The 23984-nt window shown below is 48.6% G+C and overlaps 1 protein-coding gene and 1 pseudogene across 1 annotated transcript; both read left to right on the top strand.

Annotated features, from left to right (window-relative positions):
• The first annotated feature begins 6168 nt into the window (after positions 1-6168).
• LOC120669182 (aspartyl protease family protein At5g10770-like) lies at positions 6169-7577 on the top strand. The gene is made up of 2 exons (XM_039948975.1): positions 6169-6176; positions 6272-7577. Exons 1-2 carry the CDS (start codon positions 6169-6171, stop codon positions 7575-7577), a joined length of 1314 nt encoding a protein of 437 aa, XP_039804909.1.
• Positions 7578-22228: 14651 nt separating this feature from the next.
• LOC120669181 lies at positions 22229-23332 on the top strand (annotated as a pseudogene).
• The last annotated feature ends 652 nt before the right edge of the window (positions 23333-23984 follow it).

Raw genomic sequence — 23984 nt, 5'->3', positions numbered from 1 at the left:
CGAAAAACACGATACGAACACGGCAGACACAGTGGGTTTAGTGTCAGTGACACCACGGCACGTGTGTAGTATACGGCGTGGGTCCAAACTCCAACATGTAGTGTCGGCACGGACACAACACACCTAACGGGCCGGCACGATGCTGGCAAAGACCCAGCCCACAACCTCACATATATATACTCTCCACCTCTCACAAACCCTAATTTTCCCTCTCCCTTTCCTACATCTAGATCCAGCCGCCAGCTTCTAGCTTGCCACGGCGTCACTCTCTCCTCCTCGTCGCGTGCGGCGCACCTCCCGCCCAGCCGCCCGTGCCCCTACCCCACTCAACCCCGTGCGGTCGCAAGTGCCATCCCCCCGTCGCCCTCTTCTCACCTCCCTCTACACGCATGGCACGCCTCGCCTTCCCAGCTGCCAGCCGCCAACCTCTCCGCGCCGATGGCGCCCTCGCCACCGCACGGCCTCAACGCGGCCAATACCGTTCCATCTCCACGCTGCCTCACCTCCCCGTCACCATCACCATGGACGCCGCTACCCCGCCCCGTCGCCACCTTCCTGCTCTGGCGCCATCGCCGGACGCCGTGCCCGGACCCAGCATGGAGACGCCAGGCCACCGTGACATCGTGCCGACATGGCACAATATTTTGCCAATCGTGTCATGCTTGGACCGGCAAGGCGACATGCAGTGCCGGCACGGCATGGCACGACTAAGCCTTGGTGTCTAGCCGTGCCATCTATATAGTGGTGATTGTGCCAGGGCTATCCAGGTATTCTCTTTGGGCCAAAATCATAAGAGAGCCTGGTGTGTCCTTTTCTCAGCCTATTCTTTTTGTAACGACTTGGCACCATACAGTTTCCATGTATACTATATATCTCATTTTGACTTCAGCTTCACTTGTTTGTAAATAGAGGTACTGTAGCATGAAGCCATTTTATGAACCCGTGCTAAAATAACCTAGAAGCTAAGGGAAGGATTTTTTTTTCTTCACTAGCTTTAGCTTCACTGGTGAAAGCTGATTTGGAATAAGCCTTGACAAACAGGGGTCTAGCTAACAAATATATAATTAGCCATTTAAGATTTCCGTATTCTAAATATATTTCGATTTGATCCATAAGGTATTTTATTTTAGTTGAAGTTGTAGCCCTTTTTTGTTTAGAACAATTACCGCTTTTCGTAGAACAAATGTTTTTAAAAAATATTATCTAAGTATTGTCAGGTGCGGCTTTATTTTGCAGATTTTTTTCTAAGAAATATGATTGTGCAATCGGAATTTAGTTTGCACCTCGGTTTAGGAGTCATGATGGGCTAAGAGTGAATAGAATAAGTAATGGACACGGCTAATTTAAAGCCGGCTGTAAATTAGACGTGTCGTGGGACTGCCCCGTCATGCATGCATGTGAGGGTAGTGAGAGAAGGAAAAGGTGCATGCATGCACATAATTTCGAAATAAAAATATAACAGTTTCAAAATCAAGCGTCGAAATCAAACTTCTATTGCACATTTATGTTTGTTGCAATAAAAACTTCAAAACAAGATGTCACATCACTATGTTTGAATCACATATTTTTTTGAGAGAAAAATATTTTTTTATGTATTCTAATTTGCTTATGATGTTTGAAAAAAAATTCTTGTGAGTTTATGTAATGTTGCTTCGTATGCCTGAGTTCAATTAAGTGGATATTGGTGTTCATATTGTGAAGATAGATTGATTGGTGTCATTAGTGGACAAGGGTAAACAATTCTGTTAGATAGGTGAATGATGATTGCATGATAAATAATAGAAAACTTTAGCAGATCGGTTGAGCATTTTAACTAATTTATTTTGGCATTTTTCCATTGTACATAAAGCAATAAAAGCAATTTATGTGTTTAGAAAAATATTGTCGAAACATATTTAAGTGGGATCTTGTTTTGAAGGTCTCTTCGAAAGAGATATAATTGTGTAATTGAAATTTAAATTTGATGGATGGTTTAAAAACTGCAGATTTTTAAGTTTTGAAATTGCTTCCATGGGCCGTGGCCGAATTACACTTGTTAATTGAGGCATTAGGGGCAAAGGGAGCCTACGATTAAGGATAGAAACGGATCGGATTCGCATGGAATCAGATTCAGATAGCACTTTTTACCACATTTTAAATTGAATACAGATACGGATTCGGATATTCTCGGATACGAATACAAAACGGATGCCTCGGATTTGGATTCGAATTCGGATATTGACTTGATATATGAGCTAATGTTTAGTTAATTTCTTTATTTGTAGTTTTAGATTATAAAATCGTTATATATGTACAAACTAAAGTATAATATTATAATAAAAATATCTAGTTAAAAATAATCTATTTATCGTTAATAAATAAATACATAAAAATAAAATTAGAACTAAAAATATATTACAATAAACATATAAATAAAAAATATAGAAGTAATTTGAGATAAAATAAAAATAATTAAAAGTAAATTTAATCTTTTATATTTATCTTTATTATAAAATTAATAATATGGGTGGTAAGAAATAAATATAATTTCTTAAATAGTTTTTGAACGAAAACGGATACGGATAGTGTCGGATATTGTCGAATACGAATCTGGAATTGGATTGAGAAAATCAATGAAAATCGGATTCGGATGTATCCACTTTACTACCACATTAAATTCGAATACGGATATCCATATTGATGTTTAAACGGATACAGATATCGGATAATTCGGATATCTGCTATCTGTTTCCCATCCTTAGCTACGGTGACCGGGTGGAGGGGCACGACAGCCACATCATTTCTGTTAAAAGGATGTACATGAACAATTAAAAGGATTTACATGAACAAAAAGGATGTACATGAACAATTAAAAGGATTTACATGAACAATTAACCGTTACACCTTATTTCAAACTATCTTGATAGCATTTTGGTGGCTGCAATTCATATACACCACAAATCCCAAAATAAGTGCATTTTTGCTCATGTACATGGAAAAAAGTTCCTTTAGGTTCATATCTAGAAATATACTTTTTTTAGAAAAGGAGTATTGGATAAATTTATATACCTTAACAAATAATAATAAATTTGGGATAATAATCCCATTCTTAGTCTATATATAGGTCTAAAGACCTTAAATAACATTTTTCCATGTACATAGTAGTCCTTCCAAGTAGCAGGACGTATGATAATTGTTGATCATATATCTTTTATCATATATGTTTTCCTTGGAGTTTTAGTTGAACATGGAGCGATTAATATGTATAGGATTGTGGAAAATCAATTATGAATGTTTCATTATGTATGGAGTAAAATGAAAAATCAATATATGTCATGTGACCGTCCACAATCCCTGATCGATTTCATACCCAAGCAACTATAGCACAATAAGCAATCACAACATCCAATGCCAAAAATTTTCAGAACAAATACGCATTGTGCGCATTGTCGAGGATGCAAACCAATAACCTCATAGACCTGCAAGCCACGCAATACCACTACAGTCACACAATCACTTACGAGTTGAGACTATCAGTAAATAAGGTTATTCTTTTATATTAATGTTTCTAAATGTTATATTAAATATTTGGACATAAAACAATCTTAAATAAAAATATTGTCAACTATAAAGTTTAGATCTCATAAAGGATTATAACTTTGATGATGACCTTGTTTCTATATGACAGATTGATAGGTCTGAGAACTTATATGGAACATTTGGACATCTAAAATTTTCAGTTTTAGATTTCATCAAGCATAGCAATTTTTATGTAAATTTATATTTATCAGCTTTATATCAAATGATATAAATTTTTCGATGTGAATGGCTAGGTTTTCACTGCAGGATCCAGCAACGATCCAGTAGTGAAAACAAGGGTTATTTTTACCATCTAATACGAATCAGGCACGAAAAGGTGGCTAGACAGCGTGCCACGTCGTCTGCTGTTCTTGGCCGTCGGATCGGCCAAACAGACGGTCCAGACGTGCTTTTCTCAGCCATTTGTGAAAAAATCATCAGACTTTTGAGAAATCAACTTACAGTACAACCTCCTCTCTCAGAAATTTTTTCAAGAAAACCCTTACTTTTTCTCGAAATCAACCCACAATCCAACAGTCCATGTTTAGCAAAATTTGATTAGAAAACCTTAAGTTTCTGTAAAATCAATCACCGTCCTGGTCCTCTCTCACAATTTTTTTATAAAACCCTTGGATTTTAATTAAATCAAACAACAACTAGTTCCATTCGTGACTTCTATACGAGCAACATTATACATACAATTTGAACTCAAAAACATATTGGAAACAAAAGTTGCTCGACATAGAATTTGATCAATAATTCAAAAACTACAAAATTTATTATAGAATAATTTTAAAATTCAAAACACTTTCGCAATTCATTTGCATAAACGTTGCATGCAATCCATTGTATTTACAATTTGGACACCAAAACATCTTTAAATAAAAAAAATGATCAATACAAAAGTTGTCTAGAATTTCGAAATCTACAAATTTACTGTATATCAAAGCTTTCTAAATTTAAAGCATTTTCTTAATTCTTTCAACATAACATCTTAATTTGTTAAAAGTATAATATTGTACCATCATTCTTCGATGGCTTCTCATGCTACCTCTACAATAACACGTCATATTTTAATATAATCACTACTTTCTTTAAAAAAAATAACATGTCTATTAGTTGCAACATGATTTTGCAAATATATTAAGTTTCCGACTAACTGTGCTCTGCTCCCTAATAAATTATTTTACCCCTTCTTTCACCACAATAAATACAGCCACAACTGTCATAACTCCATTTTGATACCCAAGATAATATACTACTTAAACAATAATGTCATGATAATAGAATGCCCAAAATATATACCAAGTGCAACAGTGAGCTGCAAACCATGACACTACGCAAAACAACAAAGCGATGGATTTATCTTAACTACGATGCTTAAAAATACTATTACATGCATCAATTAAATTTTGCATCAACTACAATACTACAACACGGGATACGGACCCGCGCGGCAAAGCCTCGGGCCTTTCTAGTGGATGTCTAACCACGGACATGCAGTGAAAACCGACCAACCACCACTAGTTTGGTTATCACTGTCGATCGGTAGGGATAGGCCTTGAAGAAACTGATTCTGTAGTAGTGAAACACAAAAAAAACATAAAATCAACCAATTGGTGTAACCATCTGAGTTTTGAAGTAATTTAATTGCACTTGTCACCAAACCACTAAGGTTTAAATTTTATAACTTCTCCCAAAACTAAGAATCTGTACTTTTAAAATGTTAGTGAAATCCTTCAAATTTTCTCTTAAATTTTAAAAACTTCTGTGAAAAGTAAAATTGCACAGGCTTGGTCTAATAGAAAAGGAACTCCACTGTATCGAAAATTGGTGAAGACACTAATTCACTTTGTATATTCATTTGATTGAAAAGTATTATTAATGCGCGGAGGGATTTCTAAATCAGATTCGCTTGGCTTTCTCTAAGCAGTCTTCCTGACTAATACATCATTTGGACAATACACATAGGTACGCACTTTATCAACAAAAAAAAATTGGTAGGTAATGTATCTAAAGTTTTAAAAAATATTTTGTCCAAATGCAATCTAAATGTTTTGGACTGAACCTCGAATAATTGAATTTGGTTACAAATTTCATAGACAAGAAAAACAAAATAAATTGAGAGATTAATATATAACAAATGGTTTCTTATATATATGCTGGTTTCGTGAGAACTAGTACTTTTTGGGTAGTGAGAACTAGTATTTAGCTTGTAAATATGTCCCAAGGACCTAATCTTTTTCTTGCAGACCAGAGGATATCATGCATGCACTGAAACATTTATTACTTCCCCTCCGATGGAAGTGGTGACCATCAGACGCTTGCTGACAGATTCTACTCAATGCATGACTCGAAGTTCTCAATAATGGAGATGTTTTAGGATTCAAACATGTACGTTAATTACCAAGGAAAAGAAGCGGGCGTACGTGTCAAAGCAGCAACATATACGACAACGAAAAGTATCGCAAGTACTTGTTAATTAAGAGTAGTCTAAGGACAAGGGATAACTCGGTATTTCATTTAAAAATAAGCACTTGGAATTTCATCATAGCTGTCTTCGCAAGTTCACGGCGAATCCAAGTTGAGACGTGCCTATAAAATTGACCGATGTACAAGTTAGCTGAAGCTCATCATCCTCACCTCTCTGTACAGGGCGCAGATAATTTTCCATGGTTTCTCCTCCTGTGCTTCTTCTGTTCATTTTGTGTAGCTGCTACTACATCGCTCATGGAGGCGACGACGAGCACCGGTCTTCAGTGACGCTCGAGCCGAGACGCGCGACCGTGTCCGTGCCACTAGTGCACCGGCATGGTCCGCGCGGCCCGTCACGAAACTCCGACAAGCCGTCCTTCACCGAGAGACTCCGCCGAAGCCGCGCCCGCGCGAACTACATGATGAGCAGAGCGTCCCATGGCATGGTGAGCGCGCGAGAAGACGATGCCAACGTGAGCATCCCGACCCACCTGGGCGGCTCCGTGGACTCCCTGGAGTACGTGGTCACCGTGGGCTTGGGCACGCCGGCCGTGCCGCAGGTCCTCCTCATGGACACCGGCAGCGACGTGTCGTGGGTGCAGTGCGCGCCGTGCAACTCCACGCGGTGCTACCCGCAGAACGACCCCCTGTTCGACCCGACCAAGTCCTCCACGTACGCCCCCATCGCGTGCGACACCGGCGCGTGCCGGAAGCTCGCCGGCGATCACTACCAGAACGGCTGCACGGGCGGCGGCACCCAGTGCGGATACGCCGTCGAGTACGGGGACGGTTCCAAGACGCGGGGCGTGTACAGCGACGAGACGCTAACCCTCGCGCCCGGGGTCACCGTCAAGGATTTCCATTTCGGCTGCGGCCGCGACCAGCGCGGCGACAACGACAGGTACGACGGGCTCGTCGGGCTCGGCGGCGCGCCGGAGTCGCTCGTCGTGCAGACGTCCTCGGTCTACGGCGGCGCCTTCTCGTACTGCCTCCCGGCGCGGAACAGCGAGGCCGGGTTCCTCGCTCTCGGCGCGCCGCCGGGCGCCGCCAACGCGACGGGCTTCGCGTTCACGCCGATGAAGCGCCTCCCCGGAGTGGCGACGTTCTACATGGTGACGCTGGCCGGCATCAGCGTGGGCGGGGAGGAGCTCGACGTCCCGCCGTCGGCGTTCCGGGGAGGCATGATCATCGACTCCGGCACGGTGGTCACCGGCCTCCCGCACACCGCGTACAACGCGCTGCAGGCAGCGTTCCGGAAGGCCATGGCGGCGTACCCGCTGCGGCCCAACGGTGACCTCGACACCTGCTACAACTTCACTGGCTACAGCAACGTCACCGTGCCGAAGGTCGCCTTCACGTTCAGCGGCGGCGCCACCGTCGACCTCGACGTCCCCAGCGGTGTCCTGCTGGAGGACTGCCTCGCTTTCCACGAGTCGGGGCCGGACGTGGGCCTCGGCATAATCGGGAACGTGAATCAGCGCACGCTCGAGGTGCTCTACGACGCCGGCCGCGGTAAGGTCGGTTTTCGGGCCGGCGCCTGCTGAAGTATTGTGTGGTTTCTTACTGCTTTGATTGTGAAATGTGAAGTGCTGCGCAACACCGAACCAAGAGAAAGTGCTATATATATTTTCTTCAAGATGTTCTCGTTATCTCGCATAAACTGAATACAAAAATTAAAGTCCATGTAAACATATGTCGATCGGATAAATGTACTGTACAGTCCTGTGTCGGATCCAAGTGCTAAATTTTAGCACTAGTTTATCGAAACAAAAGTGCTAATTCGAATTGGCTAAACTTTAGTTAAGATTTAAAAATTTTAGCATGTATATGAGTGCTAATATATGCTCAAGTTTAGCACTCAATTTTAGTTCCTCTAAAAAGAACTTTTGTGTGGACTTTGGATTAAACGAACTAGGGGTGTAAATTGGTGAAAACAGCATGGTTTACTTCCGCCTTAGAAGTCACTACTAGAGAAAGAACCATCAATACTGGTTGAAAATGAGTTTAGATATCGGTTTTGCAACCGATGCTACCAAACCGAGACCAATGTGGCTGCCTAAAACAATGTGGCTGCCTAAAACACCGGGTAAAACACCCGGTACCTAAGATACCCTTTGCTACCGATTGGTTAGCAACCGGTACCAATAGCCCCCACGCCGTTCTGCTCACATCGCTCGCCCCCTCCCGTTATGCTCCCCATTACGCTTGCATCCTCTCCCGTTACTCTCGTTATGCTCGCACCTCACAGGTAGTACTAAATCAACCACAAAATACTGAATCCGTCGATACAAAATTTACAGATCTCACAAATCATTCGAAGAATCAAACACAAATACTGAATCGACCGATACAAAATTTATAGATCTCACAAATCATTTACAAAATTGATACAATCCATACAATCTCTATTTCATTTCCTTAGGTACCCACTGGTGGGCTCCACGGGCAGCGGCACGTACCAGAGCTCGAGCGCCGCCACGTCCGATGCCATGTCGCAGAGGAGTTAGCTGCGCAAGTAGTCGACGAAGCACAGGAACCGGCTGCCGACGGAGACGGCCGCATCGGTCTCCCACCACTGCATCAGCTCCTCGGCCTCGCCGGCAGTCGCCTCGCCGTGGACGATGGGGACCGCATGGTTCATCTCCCACTCGAGCCTGCTGCCTCCGGCCGCGTGGAGCACGCAGATCTCGGTGTGGCTCCGGACGCCAAGGTCGTTGTCGTGATTCGGAACCTCGAGCTGGGCCACCAGGAGGACCTCGTCCGCGCCGCGGCGAAGGATGCCAGTGTCGCTCTTCCACAGGTGGTGCGCCATGTGGAATCGGCGGCCGGTGTGCTTCTCGCCACGCTCCCACGCCATTTGGATGAAGCAGCCGGGGAGCAGCAGCAGCGATGGCAGCCGGCCGGCGCTCTCCTCGTACAAGAAGTAGTCGATTACGGCGGTCTCGTAAAGCTTTTCGGGGTTGGGGGACGTCACCTCGAGCTGGAGCACGCCGGCGGCGCCGTGAGGCGGAAGGAGACGCGGAAGAGCTGATGTAGCTCTGGCGGAGGCCCCGAGCGCTCCGCAGCGGCGGCGGCCCCGAGCGCTCCGCAGCGGCGGCGGCCGGCGGAGGCCCGAGCGCCCCATCGGCGGCCTACGCTCCCCAGCACTCCAAAGATAAGGTAGAGAGACGAGAGGAAGAGAAATGAGAGCGGTAGAGAGAGAGGACGCCAGAAACTTGGAAATATCTATAACCGTAGAGGCCGCGCACAACCTTTTGGTACCGCGTGGTTGTTTCCACCGGTATTTGTTGATAGTAATCCTTGGGTGCTAGATTAGTGCTTTCCTAGTTTAGCAAATGGCTTATTTTAGAAAGTTAGTGTGTAATTGCACTGATTGTGCTCGGCCGGATTGAGAGGGCCAAATTACTTTCCTTGTAATCTGTTAAATAAGCATAGCAATGGACCATGGAAAAGCTGCCAAGTTTGACAGCACCAAAACGAGATCGTGTCCTCTGTGTTCGCGTGAGATTTGTGTTGGCCGTGAGCTCGCCGGCGACGTGATCCGCGTCGTCTCTCCGGCGTGTTCCTGACATTATGCACACAGTTAGTCCCGATGGTGATTCCAGCCGGTAGGGACATGTCGTATGCATAACAGAGAAAGAACACAAACTAATCTTTTGTCACATGCCGCGCAATCAACTCGCTCCAGTTTTAACCCCTTATGACCAATTGATCTAATCAAACCGTGCCAAAGTAATAGATCCAATCTACTACAATAACATATCACCTATATGCAAATGATCCAGACCAAAAACTACGCAAGATGGCTCTGGTACCACTGTAGGGAAACGGGTAGGCTACGCTAGCATCACTACCACATATACCCAAGATACTTGCGAGTAGAAGATCATAGATCGTTACCACTAGACGCGCAGCGCAGCGGAAGAAGTCGCGCGTCGATGTAGAGGAAGTAGTCGATCACGTCCCACGAACCAAGCTCCTCGTACTTGATCCCAGCAGCCGATCAGTGCAGCAGTCGCAGCAGCGCCTCCATGGAGTCCACACGTACGGGGATGAAACGCCGGGCGTCGGTGTGCTAGCACCGCACACACGGAATGGGCGGCGGCCGAGAGAGAGAGGGAGGGGCGGCGGCTAGGAGGTGGCGCAGCTCAGGGTTTTTGCCCCCTAGCCCCTCTCTCGTATATATAGGGCGTACTAATGGGCTTCTATCTCATAGGCCCATTAGTAACCCTAATCCCTCTTGGATCAATATCCTTTTGGGCCTTTAAACCGTATTGTGATGATGGGCTCTTGGGCATATCACCAACAATCTCCCACTTGCACTAGAGACAATCATACATGCAAGCTTTCCAACATTCCAAACCCCTTAAGTGTGTGACCCGTTAGGTTCATGTGTAGGTGGTCGTGATCGGAAATCATTTCCGAATCACAGGTCAATAGCGGCACCTAGCAGGGCATAGTGACTCACAAATACACATAAAGATCATATCGGCCGAACCATAGATATACCCATACACCAATCCCTTTGCCACACGATACCAGTCAAACTCAAAGCGAGAAGCGTGCCACCTTTGTGATAGTTCGACCATTCTCTCGATCTAATAGTGGATTCTATTCATAACTAACCTTTAGTCATCATGATTAACTCTTTAATCACTTTGGCATGGCCATGCACTTTCAAATCCAACTATCTCGAGGGGCCCAGAGATATCTCTCCCGTTATCTAGGAGGGGCAAATTCCATCTTGATCCGCTCACATCCCATTCCATGTTTCATGACACACCTGTAAGCTGCTTTTGTAACTACCCAGTCACGGAGTAGCGTTTAGCAGCCCCAAGATGCACCACTACACACAGTGAGAAACAATGGCGATCTCAGGTCTAAGGATCCAATAGGTATAACACTCAAGAACAACTGATGGCACATACAAAATAACAATCACAACATTATCTTGGAGTGGGTCAATCCAACACCATGTTCACCAACATGTGTCCACATCATTAATCCGATATCTCCATATCCATGATCCGTGAAACATGATCATCAATTAATGCATGTGCTAGCCTCAACGTCGTTGTTGTCCCCCACAACGACATAAACTAGGGATAATTTAGAATCATATCATTTTCAACAAAGAGTTTCACGAACAAGTCACATACTTGATAATCAATGTAAAAATAATCATCCATGGAACAAATAACAATTATTTATCATTACATAAACATACTCATGACACAAAAATCTCCCACGCACACTAGAATCACTGATGTAAGTATCTAATACCCATAGATCTCATGTGCGCCTCATGCTTTGGTTGTGGGAGAGGCTTCGTCAACGGATCAGCAACGTTTGAATCCGTGTGCACCTTGCAAACCTTCACATCACCTCTCTCAACAAAGTTACGGATGAGGTGATACTTCCGCAGTATATGTCTGGACTTCTTAGTTGTTCTAGGCTCCTTTGCTAGTGCAACGGCACCACTATTATCACAATAGAGGTCCACTGGACTGGACGCACTAGGAACAACACCCAAGTCAGAAACAAACTTTCTGATCCAAACAGCTTCTTTTGCAGCTTCGAAAGCTGCAATATACTCGGCCTCTGTCGTCGAATCAGCCACCGTATCTTGCTTGGAACTCTTCCAGCTCACTGCCCCACCATTGAGGCAGAAAACAAAACCGGATTGCGATTTGGAGTCATCTTTGTCTGTTTGAAAACTAGCATCGGTGTAACCCTTTACAATGAGCTCATCTTCGCCTCCAAATATTAGGAACATATCCTTAGTTCTTCTTAAGTACTTAAGTATACTCTTTACAATTGTCCAGTGAGATTCACCGAAATCTGACTGATACCTGCTCGTAACACTTAGAGCAAAGGAAACATCTGGGCGCGTGCAAAGCATAGCATATTGAACCGATTCAATATCTTGTCAATGTACGTGTCTTGGCTTAATCCAATTAGCCTTTTTGATCTATCTCTATAGATCCTAATACCCAGAATATAAGCCGCCTCTCCTAAATCCTTCATCGAAAAACTCTTTTTCAATGAGGTTTTAACGGCTTCAAGCATTGGAATATCATTTCCGATCAGTAATATGTCATCCACATATAGGACCAGAAACACAAGTGCGCTCCCACTAGCCTTTTTGTAAACACAAGGCTCATCTTCATTCTTGATGAAGCCAAACCCTTTGACTACTTCATCAAAACGAATATTCCAACTCCGAGATGCTTGCTTCAATCCATAGATGGACCTCTGAAGCTTACATATTTTCCCAGCATTTTTAGGATCGACAAAACCTTCAAGCTGTGTCATATACACATCCTCACTTAGATGTCCATTAAGGAAAGCAGTTTTGACATCCATTTGCCATATCTCATAGTCATAATATGCGGCAATTGCTAGGAGAATCTGAACAGACTTTAGCATTGCGACGGGCGAAAAGGTTTCCTCATAGTCAACACCTTGAATTTGTCGGAAACCTTTCGCCACCAATCGTGCCTTATAGATGTGAACATTTCCATCCATGTCTAATTTTTTCTTAAAAATCCACTTACAGTCGATAGGTCTTACACTGTCAATCTGATCGACCAAGTTCCAAACTTGATTATCATGCATGGATTTTAACTCGGATTCCATGGCTTCAAGCCATTTGTCGGAGTCGGGTCCCATCATTGCTTCTTTGTAGGTCAAGGGCTCATCATTTTCCATCAATAATACATGGCGCTCCTCCGTAATAAGGAGGTTGAGCTTGTCAGTAGCGCGACGTGCCCTTATAGACCTTCGTGGGGCTGGTGCCTCAACTACGAGTTGTGCAACATCTTGCACATCCCGTGGATCTTTAGTGGGTGCTGAAACAGTTTCGGGTGTTTCCTGAATTTCTTCAAGTTGCACCTTGATCCCACTAAACCCTTTTGAGAGAAACTCCTTTTCTAAGAAAACACCATTGCGAGCGACAAACACTTTGCCTTCCGCCTTATTGTAAAAATAATATCCTTTGGTTTCCCTAGGATACCCCACAAAGAAACATTTGTCTAACTTTGGAGTGAGCTTATCTGACATCAAACGTTTGACATAAGCCTCACATCCCCAAACTTTGAGAAAAGATAATCCGGGACGCTTCCCAGTCCATATCTCATATGGTGTCTTTTCAACAGACTTACTTGGAATCCTATTCAGTGTGAACGCAGCAGTTTCAAGAGCGTAACCCCAAAATGACAATGGAAGATCAGCTTGGCTCATCATGGACCTAACCATGTCCAACAAGGTTCGGTTCCTCCGTTCGGATACCCCATTCCATTGAGGTGTTCCGGGCGGAGTTAGCTGCGGAATAATTCCACATTGCTTCAAATAATCACCAAATTCAAGGCTCAAATATTCTTCTCCACGATCAGATCGCAGAAATTTAATTGTCTTGCCTAATTGATTTCGTACTTCATTCTGAAATTCTTTGAACTTTTCAAACGATTCAGACTTGTGCCTCATTAAGTAGATATAGCCATATCTACTATAGTCATCAGTGAAAGTAATGAAGTATTGAAAACCACCTCTGGCTATTGAGCTCATTGGTCCACATACATCGGTATGTACAAGTCCCAACAAGTCACTCGCCCTCTCACTATGACCAGTGAAAGGCGCTTTGGTCATCTTTCCAAGCAAACAAGACTCACATGTGTCAAATGATTTAAAATCAAATGAACTTAACAATCCATCTTTATGGAGTTGTTCAATGCGTTTCTCATTTATATGACCTAAGCGACAATGCCAAATAAAAGTGGGATTCAAATCATTTGGTCTAAGCCTCTTAGTATTAATGTTACAGACAGATTTATCCTCAAGATCAAGAACATATAATCCATTCACCAATGGACAATGAGCATAAAAAATACCATTGCAAAAGATAGAACAACGTTTGTTCTCAATTACAATCTTAAAATCACCAACTTCTTCCAAACATGAAGAAGAAATAATGTTCTTGCTCAAAGCAGGAATGCAATAACAATTATTTAATTCCAAAACTAATCCGGAGGGTAGAGACAAGTGGTAGGTGCCGACCGCCAACACCGCAACCTTTGCGCCATTGCCGACACGAACGTCCAACTCGCCTCTTTCAAATCTTCTAGTCTCACTTAGACCCTGCAACGATTTGTAAGTGTGAATCATCGATCCAGTATCAAATATCCATGATTCACTAGAAGATAATGCAATATTTATTTCTATAACATTTATACCTGAAGTGGAAGTCTCACTTCCCTTCTTCTTCTTCTTTTCTTCCAAGTACTTCTTGCAGTTCCTAGACCAATGTCCCTTTTCATGACAGTGGAAGCATTCATCTTCAGAAGTAGGGCCAGATTTGGCCTTAGGTGCTGGCTTTAGCTTAGAGCCCGAGGACTCACCACCGGAACTCTTTTCCTTGCCTTTACCTTTGGGATCAGGAGGCGTCCAACGCTTCCTCTTTTTGTTCCCCTTCTGAATCATCATCACATGATTGGGATTCTTCTTAATGCTCTCCTCTGCTGTCTTTAGCATCCCATGCAACTCACTCAATGTTTTATCCAAGCCATTCATCTGAAAGTTCATGATAAAAGGCTCATAGCTCGCCGGGAGCGACTGGAGAATAACATCAGTAGCCAAGTCTTGGTGAAGTTCAGAACCAAGTCTGTCCAAAGTCTCAATGTAACCAATCATTTTGATCATATGAGGACTCACTGGGCTACCTTCTGCCAGCTTGCACGCAAACAAGGACTTTGAGATATTGAACCTCTCAGTCCTGGCTTGGTTTTGAAACATCCCACGCAGCCCCTCGATCATGGTATGCGCATCCGCATGCTCATACTGCTTCTGCAGATCAGGGGACATGGTGGCGAGCATCAGACAGCTGACATCAAGTGAGTTATTGCAGTGCTTCTCATAAGCTCTGCGATCAGCAGCAGTTGCATTGTCAGGGAGATCATCAGGATATGGCTGCTCAAGAACATACTCCTTTTTCTCTTGCCTGAGAACATTTCTCAGGTTGCGGTACCAATCAATAAAGTTTGTTCCATTCAACTTTTCTTTCTCAAGAACAGAACGCAAATTGAAAGCGGAATTGTTACTGGCAGACATGATCTACAACATTGAAGTAAAGCAAGATTTCAGCACTAAGTTTATGTAAAGACTTTCATTAACTGATTTAACAAAAGACAACCTACTATATCAAAGTCATCTTGCCTCTAATGACATATAGTGGTTCAAGATCCATAATCACTAAAATTCTAGTGAGCTTTAGCATCACGGCTAGAAAAGTAGTGATACAGGTAAGTAACAAATTACTAATCACATCTCTATGCGACTCTTGTTTGTTGGGTGGCATCCAATGCCCCGGCCCCAACATTATGCCTTAAAGCCCAAAACTGTTTTGATAGCTTTGCTGAGTAAACCAATACTATGCTTGTGAATGTCCGACATCCACCCTATACAAAAGTGATAGCTGAGGGTACTCTACTTTGGTAAACCTACCACACAACGATCAAAATTTATAGGTGCAGCTATTGGTAAAAGGCATCAAAAACTCAACCTTTTCTGAGAGAAGCTATTCTATCATGATTAAAGCATCCACCATATGTAAAAGCATGAAAGAATAGTATGACAGGAAAATAAACATCACAGGCATATAATCATATTATATTGTGAATAGTATGGCCTCTTGCATCACAATGGGCTCCATCGCCATGGCTCCAAGGTGACCTCCATTGCCATCCGTCCAGTCTTGTGGTGATCATCATCGCCATCATGATTGAAGCCTCCATGAAAAGATACTAAGCTACTACATCTAATAGCTAGTGAAATAATTACATGAGGATTCAAACATCACAAGTCGACACACAGGTCGTTATACAATAATGGTGCAACCTCAACCCGGTTGTGTTAACTTGCGACACGCAGGCCGCACAAATCATCACATACATCATCACATGACATTGAGGCCATACCATTCACATCACACCCTGCAAAACAAGTTAGGCGTATGACGTGTTCTACCAAAGTAGCGCTTGGGAAGCCGCTACAACGAGAAAGCAACGGAATTACACAGATCGCATCTATGGAATCCCTATGAAAATCTCATCAGAGTGATCGCATCACCTCAAATTCGAGCCATTCATAATGCCTCCATTTTCACTAGGTCAATCACATTGACCGTGCAAACATTGCACTTGAGAAGACTGCATCTACACATGATCTCGATCTGTTGGTCCAATCTGCTGACTTATGCACACAGTTAGTCCCGATGGTGATTCCAGCCGGTAGGGACATGTCGTATGCATAACAGAGAAAGAACACAAACTAATCTTTTGTCACATGCCGCGCAATCAACTCGCTCCAGTTTTAACCCCTTATGACCAATTGATCTAATCAAACCGTGCCAAAGTAATAGATCCAATCTACTACAATAACATATCACCTATATGCAAATGATCCAGACCAAAAACTACGCAAGATGGCTCTGGTACCACTGTAGGGAAACGGGTAGGCTACGCTAGCATCACTACCACATATACCCAAGATACTTGCGAGTAGAAGATCATAGATCGTTACCACTAGACGCGCAGCGCAGCGGAAGAAGTCGCGCGTCGATGTAGAGGAAGTAGTCGATCACGTCCCACGAACCGAGCTCCTCGTACTTGATCCCAGCAGCCGATCAGCGCAGCAGTCGCAGCAGTGCCTCCACGGAGTCCACACGTACGGGGATGAAACGCCGGGCGTCGGTGTGCTAGCACCGCACACACGGAATGGGCGGCGGCCGAGAGAGAGAGGGAGGGGCGGCGGCTAGGAGGTGGCGCAGCTCAGGGTTTTTGCCCCCTAGCCCCTCTCTCGTATATATAGGGCGTACTAATGGGCTTCTATCTCATAGGCCCATTAGTAACCCTAATCCCTCTTGGATCAATATCCTTTTGGGCCTTTAAACCGTATTGTGATGATGGGCTCTTGGGCATATCACCAACAGATTCATGAGGTGAGCGGCAGGAGTAGCTACCCCGTCCTCACCAAGACCAATTACTCCAACTGGGCACTGCTGATGAAGGTGAAGTAAAAGGCGAGGTCGCTCTGGAACATCGTCGAAAGGGGGCGGGGCGACGAGCATGACGAGATGATGGCGCTCGAAGCTCTCTGCAGTGCAATGCCGCCGGAGATGGTGCTCGCCATCGTCGGAAAGGAGTCGGCAAAGGAGGCCTGGAAGACCATCGCCGAGATGCGGGTCGGTAGCGAACGCGTCAAGAAAGCATCCGCGGAACAACTCCGGCGGAAGTTCGATATGGCGACATTCGGCGAAGGCGAGTCCATTGAGGACTACGCGCTGCGCATCAACAGTATGGCGTCGACCCTCGCCACGCTCGGCGATCCAGTCTAGGAAGGAAAGATCATTGGTAAGATCATGCGGAGCATTCCACCGTGCTTCAAACAGATCATGATCTCGATCACCACGCTCCTCGACGTGACGACCCTCACCGTCTCCGATCTGGTGGGGCGGCTGAAGGCGGCAGAGGACGCCTTCGAGGAGGCTCCGGGGTCGCTGCAACACGACGGGCGCCTCTACCTCACGGAGGAGTGGGACGCCCGGCGGAAGAAGTGGGAGGCGGAGAACTACTCCGGCGGCGGCACAAGCGGCGGCTCAGGGCGTCGCGGAGGAGGACGATGCAGGCGCAGCCGTGGGCGTGGAGGCCGGTCGTCGGGTGGGCCGTCATCGGGTAAGCCCACTGGTGATGAATGCAGGAGGTGTGGCAAGTTAGGCCACTGGGCCCGCGACTGCCCCTCGCGGCCCAAGAAGGAGCAGGCCCACGCCGTCCAGGAGGATGAGGAGGCGTCGCTCCTCCTCGTCAAGGCCTCCCCGACCATCCTCCATTCATCACCTCCGCAATCCACTTCGGCACCGCCGATTAGATCCCCGTCGACCACCTCCCCGACGGCGATTCCGCTGCCGCGTGCTGCCCTGCCACTACAAAGGCCGGGGCAGGCACATGGTGGTGGCAGTCATGGAGCGGCGGAGGCGGGATCTGGATCTCAGATCGAGATCCGGGAGCAGAAGGTGCTCGCCCAGCTCGGAGAGGTGGAGGAGCGCGGGGCGGAGACGTGGGTCCTGGACACCGGGGCAACCAACCACATGTTCGGGTCCAGGGCCGCCTTCACCAAGTTGGACACGGCGGTGCTGGGCACCGTGCGTTTCGGCGACGACTCGACGGCGCGCATCGAAGGCCGCAGGACGGTCACATTCGTATGCAAGAACGGTGGGCTTCGCTCGTTCGACGGGGTCTACTTCATTCCCCGGCTGACGACGAACATCGTTACCATCGGGCAGCTCGAAGAGGTCGGGTACAAGATCGAGATAGGCTCCGGGGTCATGAGGGTCCGAGACCCTGGCGGCCAACTACTGACAAGGGCGCCGCAGGCGGCAAACCAGCTGTACCTGCTCCTCCTCAAGATGGCACAGCCGGTGTGCCTAGCGATGCGCGGGCACGACGATGAGGTGGCATGGCGCTGGCACGAGCGCTTCGGCCATGTCAACATGGCGGCGCTCCGGAAGCTGGCTCGGGAGGAGCTGGTTCGAGGGCTGTCGGAGCTCGGACAAGTGGGGAGGGTCTGTGAGGCTTGCCAGGCAGGCAAGCAAAGGCGCACATCCTTCTCGGCGCAAGCAGAGTACCGTGCACGGGAGCGCCTGGAACTGGGGCACGGGGACCTTTACGGTCCCATCACGCCGGCGACGCCAAGGGGCAACAGGTACTTCTTGCTGTTGGTGGATGACCTGAGCAGATACATGTGGGTAGCCGCGATTCCTTCAAAGGATCGTGCTGCGGCTGCCATCAAGGAGATCCAGGCGCGGGCAGAAGGCGAGTCTGGAGTCAAGCTGAAGGTACTCCGAACTGATCGAGGGGGTGAATTCACCTCGATAGAGTTCGCGGAGTACTGCATGGCGGACGGCGTTCATCGGCAGCACACCGCGCCCTACAGTCCGCAACAGAACGGCGTGGTCAAACGCCGGAATGGGACTGTGGTGGCCACAGCCAGGAGCATGCTCAAAGTGAAGGGGCTGCCTAGCTGGTTCTGGGGCGAGGCGGTAAGCACGGCGGTGTATGTGCTGAACAGGTGCCCGATGAAGAGTGTGGACGGCATGACGCCATTCGAGGCGTGGCACGGGAAGAAGCCGGCTGTGCACCACCTCAAGATGTTCGGCTGCATCGTCTACGTCCGCAACACTCGACCTCACCTGTCGAAGCTGGAGGATCGTGGCTGCAAGATGATCTTCATCGGCTACGAGCATGGGACGAAGGCGTACCGCGCCTACGATCCCATCACCAAGAGCGTCCATGTGACGCGGGATGTTGTCTTCGACGAGCAAGCCTAGTGGGACTGGGCAGCCAGCAGCAGCTCTAGCATGGCGGATGGCGACGACGATGTGTTCACAGTTTAGTACTCCATCGTCACCCAGGGACCTCCGACGGCTGCTGAGGGTGCTGTCGAGGCACCTTGGGAGGCCCCTGCGGACGGCGACACGACACCGCCACCGTCGCCACACGCCGCTGCGGGAGAGGCGTCAGGAGGTTCCGGCGGGGCGCAGGCAGTGGAGTTTACCTCGCCACCCGCCGGCGACGACGACAATCTGGACGCTGACCATGATGAGGAGGCTCCGCTCCAGTTCCGGAAGATCGAAAACATCCTCGGGCCGACATCACCGCTCGGGTTCGCGCCGCGAGCACTGCTGATGGAGTAGCTGCACGCAGTGAGCCCCGATGAGCCAGCCTCATTTGCTGAGGCAGAGCGCTGCCCAAGCTGGAGGAAGGCGATGATGGAGGAGATGGAGTCGATTGAGGACAATCAGGCCTGGAGCCTTGCTGATCTCCCGCCTGGGAGGCGGGCGATTGGGCTAAAGTGGGTCTTCAAGGTCAAGAGGGATGAACACGGGGAGGTGTCCAAGCACAAGGCGCGTCTCGTGGTGAAGGGATACGCGCAGCGACACGGCATCGACTACGATGAGGTGTTCGCTCCGGTGGCGCGGCTGGACTCGGTGCGCCTGCTCATCGCCCTTGCGGCGCACGAGGGGTGGGAGGTGCACCACATGGACGTCAAGTCGGCGTTCCTGAACGGCGATCTGTAGGAGGAGGTATACATGGAGCAGCCTGCTGGTTTCGTCATCACCGGCAAGGAACACAAGGTGTTCAAGCTGCGGAAGGCCCTGTACGGACTGCACCAAGCGCCGTGTGCCTGGAACACGAAGCTGGACGACACGCTGCTGTCGCTCGGCTTCAGGAGGAGCCCCTCGGAGCATGCCATCTATGTCAGGCCGAACCAGGGCGCACAGCTGGTGGTCGGGGTGTACGTCGACGACCTGGTTATCACCGGCAGCAGCAGCGACAACATCAAGCGGTTCAAGAAGGAGATGGCAGCTGCGTTCAAGATGAGTGATCTTGGTCTGCTTTACTACCACCTCGGCATTGAAGTGAAGCAGGGCGCGAGTGGTATCTCGCTCAACCAAGGTGCTTATGCTGCGAAGATCCTGGAGAGAAGCGGCGTGGCAGGGTGTAATCCCTGTCAGGTGCCCATGGAGACGCGTCTGAAGCAGAGCAAGTTCAGTTCAGAGCCGTTGGTGGATGCAACAGCATACCGGAGCATCGTTGGGAGCCTGAGGTACTTGGTCAACACTCGCCCTGACCTTGCGTTTGCTGTTGGATATGTGAGTCGCTTCCTGGAGGAGCCACGCGAGGATCATCTCATGGCAGTGAAGCATATCCTGCGCTATGTGGAGGGAACCAAGAACTGGGGTCTCTGGTTCTGCTGGAAGAAGGAGAAGGAGGCTCATCTAACGGGTTTCAGTGACAGCGATTATAATGGGGATGTCGATGCTAGGAAGAGCACGACAGGGGTGATATTCTTTCTCAGCAGCAGCCCAGTCACCTGGCAGTCTATGAAGCAAAAGGTGGTGGCGCAGTCAATCTGCGAGGCTGAATATATTACAGCTGCTAATGCTGCTTGTCAGGCATTGTGGCTAGCCAGAGTGCTAGCTGAGGTGCAGGGATCAGCACCAAGAGCACCAATGCTGAGGGTGAACAATAAGTCCGCCATTGCTTTGATGAAGAATCCAGTACTCCACGGCCAGAGTAAGCACATTCAAGTGAAGTACCACCTAGTCTGGGAGTCTGTTGAAGAAGGTCTGATCGAGGTAGAGTTCATCAGGAGTGAAGAACAGCTAGGCGACATTCTGACGAAGCCGCTGGGCAAAACCAAGTTCCATGAACTTCGTTCTAAGATTGGCCTGATTGATGTATGCAGTTCGCACCACAAGGCTTAGGAGGAGATTGTTGATAGTAATCATTGGGTGCTAGATTAGTGCTTTCCTAGTTTAGCAAATGGCTTATTTTAGAAAGTTAGTGTGTGATTGCACTGATTGTGCTCGGCCGGATTGAGAGGGCCAAATTACTTTCCTTGTAATCTGTTATATAAGCATAGCAATAGACCATGGAAAAGCTGCCAAGTTTGACAGCACCAAAACGTGATCGTGTCCTCTGTGTTCGCGTGAGTTTTGTGTTGGCCGTGAGCTCGCCGGCGACGTGATCCGCGTTGTCTCTCCGGCGTGTTCCTGACATTTGGCATCATAGCCGGTTTTTCGAACCGGGGACTGATGGGTGACGAGAAGAAGCCGAGTGACAAGCTCGCCAACAGCTCCGCCGGCGATGGCGTTGTGATCCAGCTGGTGATTCGTGAGGTGATCCATGCCGCTGCAATTGGAAGGTTTCTTCCTCGTCCCGAAATTGATCCCGCAAGATCCTCGCATTAACTGCATGCGCGCGATCAGAACCCAGCCTCCGAGCGGCGCTCGGATCGCCTCGCCGCGCGTCGGCGCCGTACGCGAGGCAAATCATCATTGCAATCTCGTTAAAGATCCTGATGTAGTTCGGGCGTCCTTGGCAAAGCCTGTTCACGTATGGAAGCCTAGCTACGAGGCCCAGGCCTCCTACCTAGCCGTAGGCAGTAGCTACCTGCGCCCCGCCGCCGCCGTGTCGCGTCCGGTCCGTGGCACGCGGCGCCTTCCTATATATACGCCGCCTCTCGCCTGCCAGCCAGCCTCGCCAAGAACAACCAATTGCTAGCCCACGGCGAAGGGGAGCGCGAGCTAGCGCAGGAAGCTTGCTAGCGTGCGGAGCCGGAGGAAGGAGGGAGCAACGGGATGGCCGACCCGTTCGGCAAGAGGAAGGAGGAGCTCAAGCAGAAGGCGGAGGAGCTCTCCGTGCTCTGCGGCGTCGACGTCGCGCTCGTCGCCGCTGCCGCCGCCGCGGGGGACGGCCGCGCGGCGGCTGACGTCTGGGAGTCCAGGGAGGGCGTGCTGGCACGGTACCGCGCGCTGGGCGCCGAGGCGCGCGCGGCACACTCACCGCGCGTACCTCGACGCCGAGCTCGTCAAGGCGGAGGCCAAGCTCGCCCGGGTGCGCCAGGGCGGGCCCGACGCGCTCGCCCGCTGGGACAGGGCGCTGGACGGCATCGCCACGGAGGAGGAGGCGCAGCGGCTGCTCGACGCCCTCGACGCCGCGATACGGGCCGCGGAGGACAGGCTGAGGGCGCTGGGCCTGCCGCCGGTCGACCACGCCGCCGAGGACGGGTCGCGCTGCTCAGCTTCGCCGCCGCTGCCGGCGGCGGCGACGCCGGCAACGGCCCGCAGGCCATGTGGGGCAGCAACGGCTTCCACTTCCAGCTGGGCGCCGCCGACGACACGCAGCACAATGGGACGGGGTACGTCTTCCAGCAATACACAAGCGGCAACGGCGCCGGCGTAGAGGGCTACCACCTGCAGATGGCGCCGGACATGTACAGCAGCGCCGACCACAGCACCGGCCACCTCGCCGACGCCTGCCAGCAGTACCAGCTGCGCGATCCCACGCAGAACGGCTACGACTTCCAGTGCGCCCACGCCAGCTACTTCAGCGTGCCTTCTGGCTACGCCCAGCCCAGTCTGCCCATGTGGAGCGTCGACGACGAGCCGCGCCACGCTATGCTGCCGCTCGAGTACCCCTCCGGCGACGCCGGCCTCAACTACGCGGACACACCGGCGGCACAGGGCGGCAGCGGCGGCTCCTTCGCCATTGGCACCGCCAGCGGCAACTTCGTCCACCCGCCACCCGCGCTCTCCCTCGCCATGAACACTACCGCCGGCGGCGGCGACGGCAACGGCAACGGCGACTTCATCAACAACGGTCCATCAATAGCAGCCCCCTCCTATACCATGGGCGGCGGAGGCAACAACTTCACCAACGCAATGCCAGCCCAGCCGACCTGATTGCCGGGAGGTACGCAGCGCAGTGGCAGGCACCACCCCCAGTCCCCACACCACCAGCGCGCCGGCGGCGACCAGATGCCCAGGATCGAGCAGCTGCATTACCTCAGCGACCTGGAAGACGCGCAGCTCCACCTTTGTGGAAACTAACAATAATCCTTCCACTTCAGTTAGTTAATTACACACAAGTAGCGTCCGCCTGGAGTCATAGAGAGAGTCCATCAATTCACCTGAACAATTTTGCCGGCCACGTCAGCGAGCAATGGGCAGGGCTTAGGCATAGAGGTTGGTTGTGTTTTTTTTTATAATGAGGTTGGTTGTGTTGTGTCTATTGTCGCCAGGTGAAGACCCGGAGACTCCGTCAGTTCAGTTTGTTGGCTGGGTAGAAATCGGGCAAAATTCTGTCAGTTTTGTACCGTCTGCTTGGTTATACGTTGATAATGAGCAGTTCTTTTGTTAGCACTTGTAAAGTGCACGTAGACACGCATGTGTTTTGAAAAAACTTAAGCAACTTTTTGAGCGATCATACATATCATTCCTATACTAAAAACACTTAATTTTGAAAAAAAAAGAACTTAAGTGACTTTGGATCGATCATACTTGTCTTTCATGCATTGCATGACACTTAACCTAACTGGGTAAGCTAATTCGCGGG

Source organism: Panicum virgatum, chromosome 4N, assembly GCF_016808335.1.
Source record: "Panicum virgatum strain AP13 chromosome 4N, P.virgatum_v5, whole genome shotgun sequence".
NCBI classification, from domain to species: Eukaryota; Viridiplantae; Streptophyta; class Magnoliopsida; order Poales; family Poaceae; genus Panicum; species Panicum virgatum.
The sequence above is the reverse complement of the archived record's forward strand: the minus strand, read 5'-3'. Positions and strand labels throughout refer to the sequence as shown.